Below are 14365 nucleotides of genomic sequence, written 5' to 3' on the forward strand. Positions count from 1 at the left end.
CAAATTGCCAGTAATGATGGCAAGCACAAAATAATTCAAGATTTTAGTTCAGGTGTCTCAGAATAGGGTTCCAAACATCTAGTACCAAGCCACATAGGGCTAATTTATAACCAGCACTTTATTGGCATAGGAAAAAATTGGTCAGTGGATTGGTTTAAACATGTACTGCACCTGATTCATATCAGTAATTTTCTAGCCAGTATTTTTCAAATTAAGAATGTCGTTTTCATAAAAAGCACACACCACCAATTAAGTGGAATGTGACTAAGCAATATGTAATTGTTAACAGATCCAATTTAAGCAGAGAAAAGGCCTGTAATTTGTGGTAGGCATGATTTAATAAGCCTAAATACCCATCTACTCAAATTACAGATCTGACCTTAAAAACATTCCTACTATTGTCTTATGCTTCCAGAGGCTATCAAGCATTTAAAAAGCATGACCAAGAGAATATTCTAAAATCAAATGATTTGTGTTCAACACATACTAAGTATTTTTATTCATTTCTGATTGACCAGAAAAATCCCCTCGTGTGCATGCACACACAGAGAAAACTCCATCCTCAATAAATTAAGAAGTTAACTTTGCCCATATAAAATCCTAATTTAAAAGCCTTGTCCAAAAACTTATAGAAGACTGGGCTCTCGTTAAATGAATGAATGCTCCAATTTAAAGGTTAATTTTCTATCATAGAGCACTCAAATGTAATAGATGCAAGTAGGTTACACATTAATATTTTTGATGGTAAAGAAATATTTTAGTGCCTTTCTGCAAAGCTGCAAAGTAATTGGAAGATATTTTAACCAGATTTTTCAAGTGTAAGTAAAGTTTAAAATAAAAGTCCAGAGCAGACTATATAGTAAGTAGTGGTACTGCTACTTATGAACTTAATTCGTTCTGTGACCAGGTTTTTAAGTAGAAAAGTTTCTAAGAAGTAATTTTTCCCATAGGAATCAATGTAAAAGCAAATAATGTGTGCAATTGGGGAAACCACAGGGAGAGGTGGAGGCCCTGTTTCCTCCCAGGAGATTCCTAGAGAGGCCCCATGGAGGCTTCTCCCTGCCTTTTCCAGTTATCTTTTTGGAGGCTCAGGTTTGTAAGTGGAAAATGGTTCTTGAGAAGAGGCAAAAAAATCTAGAAAATGTTTGTAAGTAGAGGCGTTTGTAGGTAGAGGTACCACTGTACTACCTTACTCAGTACTACTTGAATTATAGTGACTAAAAAGAATTAACATCAATATCTTAATATGCTAATATTTGCTCATGCAAACCTTTCTGTCCATGCCGCATATTTCTATTAACAATAACTTAGTTTATACATTTGCTAAGAATTCATTTGTTGTATATATCAATCCACCCTTTTTTTTTAAAGATCTGAGAGAGTAGAAAAACAAAATTAAGACAATCCACCATCCCCTTATGTTTCTACATCAATACAAAAATGAAGTTTAATAAATTTGGATCTAATATAAGCCATAGTATTTTTGCTAATGCAATAAAATCACAGTGAAATGGGATTAATGGGAATGTTCTAAAGAATTAGTTATTTAACACTGGAGAAAGATACCTCTCTACAGAGTAAACTACAGTACTTTGTTTTCTTATTAGCCAAAACTAAGATATCTTTGCTGTAATGTTATCCAGAAACTATGCTAGCAATATACGATTGGAATAAACATATGTACTATCCAAGAAAATTCCTTCAGTAATCACACATTTACTGCTTTCCATCTTTCATCTGACACTTTTTGCTCCTTTACAAGTGCTAAATTTCAGAAACATTTTTCTAGGTACATAAATTCTTATGATAGAAAATATATGTATATCTAGAACAGATATAAAAGATGTGATATGAAAGATGTACAATCAACTATATTGACAGTATATTATAACCAAGTATATCAATATTTTAAAAATCACTAAAATATTCAACTTTTATTAACAATATTTACAATTTTTCAGCTTCTATTCAACCGTGGTGAAAGTTTTTAAAAAACTTAAGCAATAACCACAGCACAAGATGAAAACATTTTGAACTATACAATACTTTATACACATTTTATACAAAGGAACACTTAAATAATACAACTGGACACAAAAATATACACTTTTAGAGAAATTCACATCAGTAATTGTATAAAGCTCTCTCCTTGTACTGTGGTCCTGAAAATGCAGGACTAACCCCTTGGCTCTGAAGTGTTATTTGTGACAATCCTAAAAGGCCACTATAGAGCAAGAATTGCCACTTGAATTGCTAGACAAGAATATTCACTAGCCTGTCATACCCCCTGCATACGTAATTTACAAATAAAATAGTAGGAAAAGCGGATTAACTCATTTGTCCTTGGTTCGAAACTGAATAGCTATTCATCCTGTCAAGTAATAGAAGTGACAATCATGTATAGAGCACTTTGACATCATCAAGGCTATCAGCTTAAGAGTTGAGTTTGTACGTTCAAGTGTTGAGGTCCTTATGCAAAACATCCAAAGCATAGTGGTATCAAATTGTATTTATGAAGGTAGTGTTGGAGCCAATAGTAAAATCTAGGCTCACTACATAAAATTAGCAGAATAATGCACTTAAAGTGTACTGTTCAGGATGTGTATTCAACACATGATTTTTGTGTTAGTAAAAAAGGAAAAGAAACCTGTCAGACACTGATTTGAAAGTCCAATATCAACCAAATTCACCTTCCTGGCCAAGTGCATCTATGTTAAGGCTTTGAATCCATCTGACCAACGATTTTACAGAGAAAAAAGATACCCAAATCCTGCTTGTATGTCTCACTGAGACCAGCATGAAGAGAACGAAGCTTAACACCTTCAAGAAACTGATGCAGGAACACATGCTGATACCTTGTGTGTGTATATATATGTATATATTTATATACGATATATATATAATTTTGCTCAAAATTATATATATATATACACACACGATATATATAATTTTGTTCAAAATTAAGGAGATTTAATATATTTAGGACTGACAAAAATCCTAGCTTCTTTTTAAAAACCAAAGTAATTTAAGTTGTAACTTCTTTGGATGATTTTCCACTTCCAGTTTGTGGTTCTTAACAGTTTTCATGCAAGAGATCCATTTCTTAAGAACACCTTAAGAAATGGCAATTTCAATGGAAATGGAATGTGTATCCAGAATTGCAGGTGAAAAAATAAAACTTGCTCTATGAGTCCTTGGGTTTTGTCATCATACATTTGTGTCCTGTAATAAAGGTTCTTTGGCCTCTCCAGGGGCCTGTGGACTGTGTGGATGTCCATGTCCACCACAGTGTTTTTTCCAACTGCTAGAGCGAACATTTAAATTAGTATGTTCAGGAATAAACAAGGCAACGAGTAGAGCCAGCAGCACTGAACATGCACCAAATAAGAATGGGGGCCCAGGAATGATGGAATTCTGAAAAGAAGAACAAAACAGAGCAAGAGTTAGCATAAAACAAAAAATCAGCACTTTAGTTTATTTAGTTAAATTATAGTTAGATTATTTTACGCAAGAATGGAGTGTGAACCATCTGATTTTGCGACTCAGTATTAGGTTGATTTCAAAGCACTGAACTATGATCTGGTAAAATTAGATAATAATCCTGCTCTTGGCTGTATGGCTTAAGTTTTTTTCATCTCCTAAACACTTTATATTTAGAGTGTACCATCTAAATCCCAAGCTGCATATATTTTGCAAAAATGAATTGTATTGATGTTTATTTCATGCATAGAGTTTGTATGATTATATAATGATCCACTATTATTTCTTTTCTAAAGGAAAGTTGCTTGACTTCATGGTTAATTTGACATGCCACCTGTGTCACATTAGATGACACTATTTTAAGGAAGTGTTTTAACTTAAAGTGGAACAGGAATATCATTAGGGGAAAGGGAGGCCCTCAAATAATATGTATTTTTAATACATTTTGTTACAACATTTAAACAATTATAAGAATTTGTAAGTCACCTAGAATTTTTGAAGGAGCTGAGGCCTCAAATTTGAATTAAATAAATACCTCAGTAATGTTGAATTAAAAACCAAAGTTGTTAATCTATCCTAGTATGAATTTAGATTGAAGAGGGTCCAGATAATAACGCATTGTATTGGGATCACATTGTACTAGGGGAAGGACTGAGAATCACAATTAATCCTCTGACCATACAATTCCCCATCCTGGTTTGGATACTAGTTTTTAATGCCTCAGTAAGTCCATATTTGGAATACTGCATCCAGTTTTGGTCGCCATGATGTAAAAAAGATGTTGAGACTTTAGACTCTAGAAAGAATGTAGAGAAGAGCAACAAAGATGATTAGGGTACTGGACATTAAAACACATAATGAATGATAGCGGGAATCGGGGATGTCTACTTTAATGAAAAGAAGGACCAAGGGTGAAATGGTAACAGTGTTCCAATATCTCAAGAGTTGCCACAAAGAAGAGGGTGTCAATGTATTCTCCAAAGCAACTGAGGATGGAAACTAACCAAGGAGAGAAGCAACATGGAATTAAGGAGAAATTCCCTGACAGTTAGAACAATTAATGAATGGAACAACTTGCCTCCAGAAGTTGTGAATGCTCCAACACCGGATGTTTTTAATAAGAGATTGGATAACAATTTGTTTGAAATGATATAGAGTTTCCTGTTTGATCAGGAAGTTAGGCTAAAAGACCTCCAAGGTCCCTTCCACCTTTCTGTTATAATATTCCAGAGTTTTATGGAGTATTCTGTTCACAGTTCAACGTAAGTTGTGAATGCTCCAGCAGTTTTAAAAAGATTGGATAACCATTTGTTTGAAATGGTATAGGCTTCCTGCCTGAGCAAGGGGTTGGGCTAGAAGACCTCCAAGGTCCCTTCCTATTCTGTTTTTCTGTCAGGTGCAGAAAGTCAGGAACAAAGATAAAATTCAAAAGTACTACAAATTTCTTTCACACTATCTATATACAACAATCTGAACTACTGGTGATCAAAGTTAATTGGCACCAAATAAGATTCAACAGACTTCAAGGGGGATGGACGTTGGACTCACAGGGCATTAGAGACTCCAAACCAGGGTCCTCACATTTTTTAAATGGGACCAATTCATGGTCCCTGAGACTGTTGCGGGGCCAGACTGGCTGACTGGGTGTGGCTAGATGGTCATGTGACTGGGTGGGTGTGGCCAGTTTAACAGTCCATTAAACAATGCACACAAATTCAATTTTCATTTGTTTTGCTCCTGGGGATCTTTTATTTGCTTTTGTTTGCATATTGCTCTTTTGGTTGACTTTTCTTTTTGCTAGATCTTTTTTTTCAGTTGTTTGGGAGTCTAATGATCCATTTCAGGAATCTAAATTTTGCAACAATTCTTCTCAGCCCCAAAGAGCTTCAGAAATCTTTCTGAGAGCTTCAGAAAACTCTCTTCTCTCTTTCTGTCTTTCTCTCTTCCTGTCTTTTACTCTCTCTCTCTGTATCTTCTGCAGGCAGATGAGGTGAAAAATGGGCCATTTTGGGGCCTCCTGGGGCATCTGTATGCCCCATTTTTACTCTCCTGCCTCCAGGAGCATTCTGAAGACCAAAAATGGGCTTCTGGGGCATCTTTTGTGCCCTGTGTTTTACCTCCCCGCTCTATAACGTCTCTGCAGGCCAAAATTGTTGGCCTTACCTTTCAGCTCCATCCCAAGGGGCTCGTGAAGATAAGTCCTGCACTTGGCTGAAGGGTAGATGGGGTGATGTGGGTGGGACTGCCTCGTGGTCTTGCGAGGGCCCAATTAATGGCCTTGGTGGGCCGTATGCAGCTCATTGGCTGTAGTTTGAGGACCCATGCTTCAAACTGATGATGTATTTGAACCCACCCTTGGGCTCAGCCTGGTTATCTCCCACACCTAAATTGCAACAAAAAGGCAGCTATACTCCCAACTTTACATGGCAGGCAAACTTAAAAGATCCCTACAGGAATTGTAGGGACAGATTCTGTAAGCTAATAATTATTGAGCAAACAAAAGCAACTAAAATGCTTGAATTCATAGAAACACAGAAGATTGACGGCAGAAAAAGACCACATGGTCCATCTAGTCTGCCCTTATACTATTTCCTGTATTTTATCTTAGGATGGATATATGTTTAAACATGCCTGGGATAAACATATCCATATTTTATGCAGACTAGATAGACCATGAGGTCTTTTTCTGCCGTCAATCTTCTACGTTTCTATGAATTCATGCATTTCAGTTGCTTTTATTTGCTCAATAATTCTTAGCTTACAGAATCTGTTTCTACAATTGTAACTATAGAGATAAATAAATCCCATTTCCAGATACTACCTTTTGAGAACCAGGCCAATACATGTATCAACCAGCCTAACCCTAGTGCATGAGTGAGATTAACTTAAGGCCAAGCAAAATGAAATGTTACTGTGTCAGCAAATAATGTTTCCTATTCCAAAAGAGTGATGTTCAAAAGCAATCTGTTGCTTAAAAAAACTATCCAAAGAATAATTATATGCTAGTCACTCTTTTTTCTTTCATTTGCAAGCAACAATAAGTCTCTGTGGATTGATCAGGAACAAATCACCACTCTGAGAGTAAGGGAAGATTAATCATTCTCCCAGTCCCTTTTTCGCTCTGAAAAAAATAAGTACTGATAACTCTTGACTTACAACTGGTTGCTTAACATCCACTTGAAGTAACAACAAACTCTCCAAAAGCTACTTACGACCTATTTCCAAAGTTACAATCGCCGCACACACATCCAGTCACACAATCACATGTTGAGTGCTTGGCAACTACGTCACATCTACTGCTGTTCATAGCATTTAATGGTTACAGGACCACAATTTACTATATTTTTTTTTGCTGATTTCCAACATTATTTATAGTTTCTGGCAAAAAATACCCATTGGAGAGAATTGACTTACTTGCCATTTGCTTAACCACAGTGGGATTTGTTTAACATCTATCACAAAAAAGTAAAAAAAACAACAACAAAAAACCCCTGGGTTCAGTGATCACTTGAGTTAAAACCTCGACAACTTATGACCATGATTCCAGGCTCAATTACGGTCATAAGCTGAGGACTACAAGTGAAGGGAAATAAAAAGTAAAATACCAAAAAAAAAACACCCCACCTGTCAAGCTCCCCGGTGGGTATGAAAAAGAAAAGAGCAGAGCTGCTGCACTCTCTGGAGCTTTACTTCATAACTGCTCCTGCTTTTTAAAGTCTGGACAATGACTGAACAGTGATTAAAAGCAAGTTAAACTACATGTTACTGATTGTGAGGGATCAGCCCAGGATAATTTCCAAAGCAGCTGTAAGAAATACATTGGTGCTAGTTGGCAGATAAAGTTGTTTGCATCTCTTTAGTATTGAACCTCAACCAGTCAGTTCTAGCTGAAGTACCTGGGGCAGGTTTGAGTCTGTGACTTCTGAGCATTCTCCAGGGTGCTAGTTTGGTTACCTGTCTGTTAAACCCAGGTAGCTCTCAGATAGTGGAAGGTAGGTGATCTGTAGTTGGGTCCAGCTGTGATGCCAGGTCTTTGAGTGAGAAGGCAGTGTGGTGCAACCTCTCCTCATGAAGACATCACTGGATCCAACAGTCTCAGATAATTGCTTTCCTGGAAGATAGTAATGGAGGAAGGTATAGCGAGGCTTCAGGTCCATAGGACCCTGGAGGAAGCAGGTGCATTTCAGCCAGGCCTCAGGCTAGGGTTTAGTAGGCATGGCACTGAATTGTGCCCCGTGACCTTTCTCGTTTCTTTGGGCCTGGTGGCTGATGAAGATACCTAAGTTGCAGTGATACATTTAAAACTATGATTCCTTTTTTTTCTTATCACCACTTATAATTTTTTTAAAGAAAAATACTTGCTGTGCCTTAAACATACTTGCTGTGAATGGTGTTGGGGGGGCACATTGACTTCATTTTCAGTCATTGGATTTTCATTCAATTCTACATGGAAGATGTAGAATATAAAGCCATAAAGCGCTGGTCCCAAACCATTACAGAGTCCTCTAATTCCTGTTATCATTCCTTGGACAACTCCTATAAAATAACATATGTTCAAATAAACATCTATAAGTAAATGATAAAAAATATATACAGTATTTCCATGTTTCTATCTCGTGTATTAATCACAAGAAGCAACTTACCTTGTTGATCGGCATCAGCAGTTCGTGAAACAAGGGCACTCACTGCTGGAAATGTGATGCTTGACATGGCTGCCACAGCCCCTGCTGCCCACATCATCCTGGAAAGAGGGTATAGAGACCGATAAATGAATCAGGCTAGTAGTCACAAGGACTTCAAGAGATTTTAAAAATCAATTAAGTCAGTCAGATACTAAGAAAAACGTACAACTCCAAAACAAAATACAAGAAATCCTTGACTTACGACCACAATTGACCCCAAACTTTCTGTTGCTAAGGAGGGGAGAAAGTGGTAAAAGTGAATTTTGCTCCATTTTACAACCTTCTTGTCACAATTATCAGGTGTCTCACTGAAATTGTTAAGATGGTTGTCAAAGTTCCGAGCTTAGCCAGTAAGAAACGAGGCCACACCACTGGTAGAGCAATTCCTCTTTACTAGTCTTTCTACTTGGCGTGCAGTGAAATGGGAATCTAACTGGCATTACCCCAGCCCCGATGGCTTGCTCCAGCAAAGACTTTCTGGCCACTGCTGCTTCGCCTTCTGGGGCCCCTCAGAGTCTGTTAAGCCCCCCTCTGTGCACCCATTGCAACACCCAGCATCTGACATGCAATAGTGCACCCCAGGTGGCCCCCTTCTCACTCCTCGCTGTGGCAACTCCAAACAGCGCACAGGGCCGTAGGGAATCATGTGACCTCAGGACACTGCAAAAGTCATAAATGTGAATCAATTGTTAAGCATCCAAATGTAAATCACGTGTCCATGGGGACGCTGCAATGATTGTAAGTGCAAAAAACGGTCATAAGGCACTTTTTTCAGTGCCATTGTAATTTTCAATGGTCACTAAATGAACTGTTGTAAGTCAAGGACTACCTGTAGCTTTCATTAAAACACCAATGAGAGGCATACTATTGATGGATGTTTTAAAAACCTCTACTCAATTAACAAAAGACTACATTATAGGTGTAACAATAATAAAACAGTGCACAATGATAAATTGCTTACCAAGGTTCGGAGCCAAAACCGTACCATGCAAGCTGCAATATTTGAAATCCAAGACCAAGTAAGATGGTGTTTTTGTTTCCAATTGATCTCATAAGTAAACTCAGAACTATCGTCTGAAGGGGGGGGAAAGGCCAAAAAGAAAAAAAAATCAGGACTTTTAGCACTGTGATATAACTACATCAATGCAAAACTTGACCTCCACCTCCCTCCTTCAGGTAGAGCCGGCTGGTCCTTGCATGCTTGTCCTCATCAGGAAAGCTAAGGGCTGCCCACGTATGGGAGGTTGGGGCAGAGGCATCTGGTGACAATGTTTCTTTATTTCCCTCTTCCATATCATTCCAGAAAGTTATCAAAATGAATCCATTCCACAAACTTGAGCTACCAACTGACTTGAACAAACAGTACTGGCAGAAACTCAGCAAGTGCATTTCTGAGTTACAATTACCTGTGCCACAATGGAGAGAATCCCAAGGACTGCAATAAATGCTGCGACACTTTCTGATGAAAATCTCATTATCTAAAAAATTTTTAGAAAGAGAAATTCCATGGTAGATTATTATGATGAATTATAAATAACTCACATGCAAATGCAAAGATAATAAAAGTTTGTTTCATAAAATATTTAAGAAATTAAGGTAACTTGTTCCCCTATTTAAGAACATTAGAGTGTATAGAGCTCATTCTATGAAAACAAGAGCCTGAACAGGAGTCCCTTTTTAATGAAAGAAATCTGCACTTAAGGATAGCTATTTCAAAATGCAGCAAAATGGAAACATTTTATTCTGTTGAAACTAAAAAGCAAGATCTAAATCTATTAGTAAGCCATGGCTATATTCACTTTCATTTTTGCAAATCTAATGTGTGCAATTAAAACAATGAGGCAAATGCTTACCTGTCTGAGGTACAAGAAGAAGCTGGAATACTGGCCTGCCTCAGGGAGGTAGGAGAGAAAGACTGTGATGCAGATTAGCAGCACTATAGAATCTTGACCAACTTTCTTCAATGACTAGAAATGAAGAGAAACATAAACCAATTAAGACTGTCAAGGATTTTTAAAAAAAAATCAATCATGGGTAGGGAAATCAATCATGGTAAAAGAAACAGAGAAGGCGGCCAATTGGTGAATTCTCCCCACACAGAAAATAAACCAATACATTGTAAAAACAAAAATAGTCCAAAGATACATTAACTACTACTTGCTTTCCAGACTCTATGGATTACATTTAAGTTCTATTGAATGTGGTTTAGAAACAGACATGGAAAGGGAGGTGGCCTACTGAAACTTTTTACAGCCTATGAAGTGCAGTTACGTTTTCTCAACTGGGACATAGTAAGCTTTTGGAAATCAGCCCGACTACAGAGAGTACTCTTTTAAGGATGAAGGGATGAGATAATGATAGATTCTTCCCAGCACAAGGTACGGCCCCGATGACCAATTTTCTCCAAAACCTAGGGCAATCAGCACTATAAGACTTTTACATACAATACAGCAGGATTCTTACTGCTTTCTGACCTTTACTGTTTTCTTATAGACATTTCATTACCCAACTAGTTATCATCATCAGTGATAGCAAGGAAAAAACCAAGCTCAGAGAGCACCAAGGAGCCCATAGTTCAACCTTGAGCCACAGGTATTCTCTTCTACTGGTACCTACAATGCTGGACTACTCTAGCCAGATAGGGAAACTACCCACTCTAAACCTAGAGCTCAGCTCAACAGTCACACGTTTACTTTGGAAGAGGGGAAACACACAGATAACGGAAATATTTTTTCACTTTTAATATTGTAGAAAACCAATGTATGAATAAAATTATACATACAAAACTACCTTAATATGTTTATAAGAGTTTGCTATTTTATTCTATTTTACTTAATCCAATGGTTAAAAAACCCCCAATATTTCAAAACTTATATACAGTAGTTCAAATTTAGCCTTGTTTAATATAAACCTTATTTCCTACTTTTTCTTGAAGGAGGAAAACTAAGACTATGTCCTTTAGTTCCTATTTTAAAATGAACTAAAAATCAACTGCTAAGCTCTTTTCCTTTCAGATAATTATATCTGCGAAAATTAAATTTAAATGTAAAAAAACAGACTAACAATCCAATGCTACTAAACACTCCAAGAAGGAATATCAACAGAAATTGAAATGGACAATATTGGAATGATAATGGCAGACTGATTCTTTTCTTTAAACTCCCCTTGACTAGTCATCTCTCCAACAGCTTGTTCATCATACTATAAAATGCTCTTGGTTAGAATTTATTCTCCTGTGGGCACTTGGATGACAGAATAGAATGTAAGTGATTTAACCTCAATTTTGGAATTTAAGAATAAAGAAACCCAGAACTAGATATTCCATCCTTATTCCACAGGCCTTCTAAGTCCATATAGGCAAAATCTAGGTGCCTTATCTGCTTTTGCCTTGGATTCCCTCAACTCTTTCTTGTAGATTTCTCTGCAGCTTTGAAATCCAACCAATGTACAGGGTGCGTTCCATAAGTAATGCAATTATTTTTTAAAGTAATTTATTGAACAGGTTTGCACAAACCCTTAAAATTCTTCAAAGTATTGTCCTTGGGCCTCTACACATTTTTTTCCCAGTTACTCTGCCATGACTGGTACGCGCCCTGGAAGACATCTTCGGGGACCTCTTGCAAGGTCTTCGTCACGGCTGATTGGATCTCTTCTATGGATGAAAAATGCGCCTTGCCACAATGCGCTATGAGTCTGCGAGTTCCTGGCCAAACACCAGGTGCCAACACTGCCCCCCCCCATAGTCCTGACGTCGCCCCAGCAGACTTCTTTTTGTTCCCAGCCCTGAAAGAACCCATTTTTCATCCATAGAAGAGATCCAATCAGCCGTGACAAAGACCTTGCAAGAGGTCCCCGAAGACGCCTTCCAGGGCGCATACCGGTCATGGCAGAATCGCTGGAAAAAATGTGTAGAGGCCCAAGGACAGTACTTTGAAGAATTTTAAGTGTTTGTGCAAATCTGTTCAATAAATTACTTTAAAAAATAATAATTGCATTACTTTTAGAACGTACCCTCTATGTAAGAGATCTGCCATACACACCCCCAGGATGGATATATGTTCAATTTTAAAAAAACAAAACAAGCAATTCCCAATGTAAGCAACCCCCTTAACATCCCCCATCTGAAAAGGTTTAATATATTACCGCAAAAGGGTCAGCTTGTTCCCAAGAAATAGGTGCTCCCCATGACGCAGGCCTCATTTTTTCAGGCAGTGATTCAGGGACAGCAACAAGAATAAAACAAATGTCCAACAATGCAATCGCTGTGGCTAAGACGACCACCAGACTATCTCCATACACTCGACCAAGATAGGCACCAATGGCAGGACTGGTAACTAAACTGGCAGCAAATGTTGCTGAAACCTGTAAATAATAACAATTAGTGAGATGAAGTTTAGTAGGTAACCACACCACTTACTGACAATCCTAAATATTTTTAAGTCTTAATTTCTTCACAAGGAGGCAGCATGCATCAAAAATATATTTACCATCTTTCAGATTTCAATGCATCTCAGAGAATAAGACATAAGATGACCATAATAATGGTAATAATAACTGGCTACAGTTCCTAAAAATATATGTGGCAATTCAGCAACAGTAAAAATTGATTTGTTCTAACAAATGGAAAAGTTGCTAGTAGAAAAGAACTAAAATAAGCTGCATATCCTCTGATGATTACCTCAATCATATTACTATTATTTATAGCAAGATGAGATTTCTCTCGTCTTCTCCCCTTCCCCCATACCTGTGAATTGAGGGGGCTATAAATGGCATTTGTGGATAAAATTAGATGATGAAAACAAACGAACAGAAAGTACAAATTACAGCAGAATTTCGTGATGACTGCTTGAAGATTAGCTTGTTCCTAGCTGTATGTATGTGTGTTTGCACAATTTAATTATTTTCACTAAGTAGACCTTTTCTCCTCCTCTTTTTGTTCTCTTGGCTGCTGACTGATCACCCTTCCAGTTTGTCCAGTTGTTCTCCCTTTCCCCTTCCCTTCCCAACCCAGCGAAGCAACTATAGACAGCCTATGGACAAAATTCTGAGACGAGTAGCAAATCTAGTTTTTGAGAACAGGAAAGCAGAGCGATGCACAGGTGCTTTGTCTGCTTTTATAACTCTTTTTCTCTTATTCCCTCTTGGTGGGGCGGTGATCGTCTTCTAATTGCATAAATATGGAAAAGAGATCTGATGATCAACATGCACAATATTTCAATATACTGTATTTATGTATATATAAACACTGCACATACCAAGCCATAGGCCATGCTTCTTTCGTGTTCTTGGGTTATATCAGCTACATAAGCAAATACTACTGAAAAAGTCACTGCAAAGACTCCAGAGACAGAAATAACTGCAAAGTACCACCTAAAATAAAAGATACCATAAGATTAGAAATAAGAAGAAACTATTAAAAAACATCTTAATTAATAACTCTCAAGTTTGCTTATCCAACATGCACGTACAATATTGTCACTAATGTTGTTATAATACATTAACATGGATTTCTAAATATGGTAGATAGCATCCACAGAAGCTGAATAGGAAATACTTTCCATTTAAATAAGTAAAAACTTTATAATTGTTATACAAATCTAAGATTCTGAGCAGCTACCACAAATCTAACCACTGGTAATACATTTATCTTTGATAATGCTCACATACTTTCAGCATGCTTTACTCTTTGGAATCTTTAAAAGAAAAATTATTTTAGCAAGGAAACAAATAAATAACATCAAACTAGCTATCTGAAAGGGAAACTGACAGAAGGCGTAATTACTTCCTATCTGCCCCTCTGATAAACTTATATCAAAATCAACCTTGCCCTCCCCCACAAAAAAGGCAGAAATTATCTTCAAAATTAGCTATTACAAGAATGTCTGAAGGATACTAAAAATAGCCATGTCATTCTGCTATTGTTTACTATTGTCCAAGAGCAAAACAAGCAGGAAAACCATTTTTTTGCACCATAGACAATGCATTCACTGAAAAGTGATCTGGCACTCTGCCAAAAGATTCTATCAATAGTTGCACAAAGAAATCACAAATTACTTTGAACGAGGTTAAATATAGGTAATCCTTGCTTAATATCCACTAGTTCAGTGACAGTTCAAATTTATGGCAGTGCCAAATGAATGGTAGATTAGAACCAGTTCTTGAACTTCCAGCCCTTGCAGTGCCCCATGAGCAAAATGATCAAA

The 14365-nt window shown here is 37.2% G+C and overlaps 1 protein-coding gene across 1 annotated transcript in view; it reads right to left on the reverse strand.

Annotated features, from left to right (window-relative positions):
• Window positions 1–1906: 1906 nt before the first annotated feature.
• The window catches only part of MFSD14A (major facilitator superfamily domain containing 14A), a 34178-nt gene continuing 21719 nt past the window's right edge, over window positions 1907–14365 (reverse strand). The window contains exons 5-12 of the mRNA XM_070746477.1: window positions 13418–13532; window positions 12306–12524; window positions 10016–10129; window positions 9569–9640; window positions 9124–9236; window positions 8124–8221; window positions 7859–8016; window positions 1907–3414 (exon numbers count right to left, since the gene is read on the reverse strand). Coding sequence (XP_070602578.1) covers window positions 3208–3414; window positions 7859–8016; window positions 8124–8221; window positions 9124–9236; window positions 9569–9640; window positions 10016–10129; window positions 12306–12524; window positions 13418–13532 — 1096 coding nt within the window. The 3' untranslated portion in view covers window positions 1907–3207. The remainder of the gene's footprint in view (window positions 3415–7858; window positions 8017–8123; window positions 8222–9123; window positions 9237–9568; window positions 9641–10015; window positions 10130–12305; window positions 12525–13417; window positions 13533–14365) is intronic.

Source organism: Erythrolamprus reginae, chromosome 3 (genome assembly GCF_031021105.1).
Source record: "Erythrolamprus reginae isolate rEryReg1 chromosome 3, rEryReg1.hap1, whole genome shotgun sequence".
Classification (NCBI taxonomy): domain Eukaryota; kingdom Metazoa; phylum Chordata; class Lepidosauria; order Squamata; family Dipsadidae; genus Erythrolamprus; species Erythrolamprus reginae.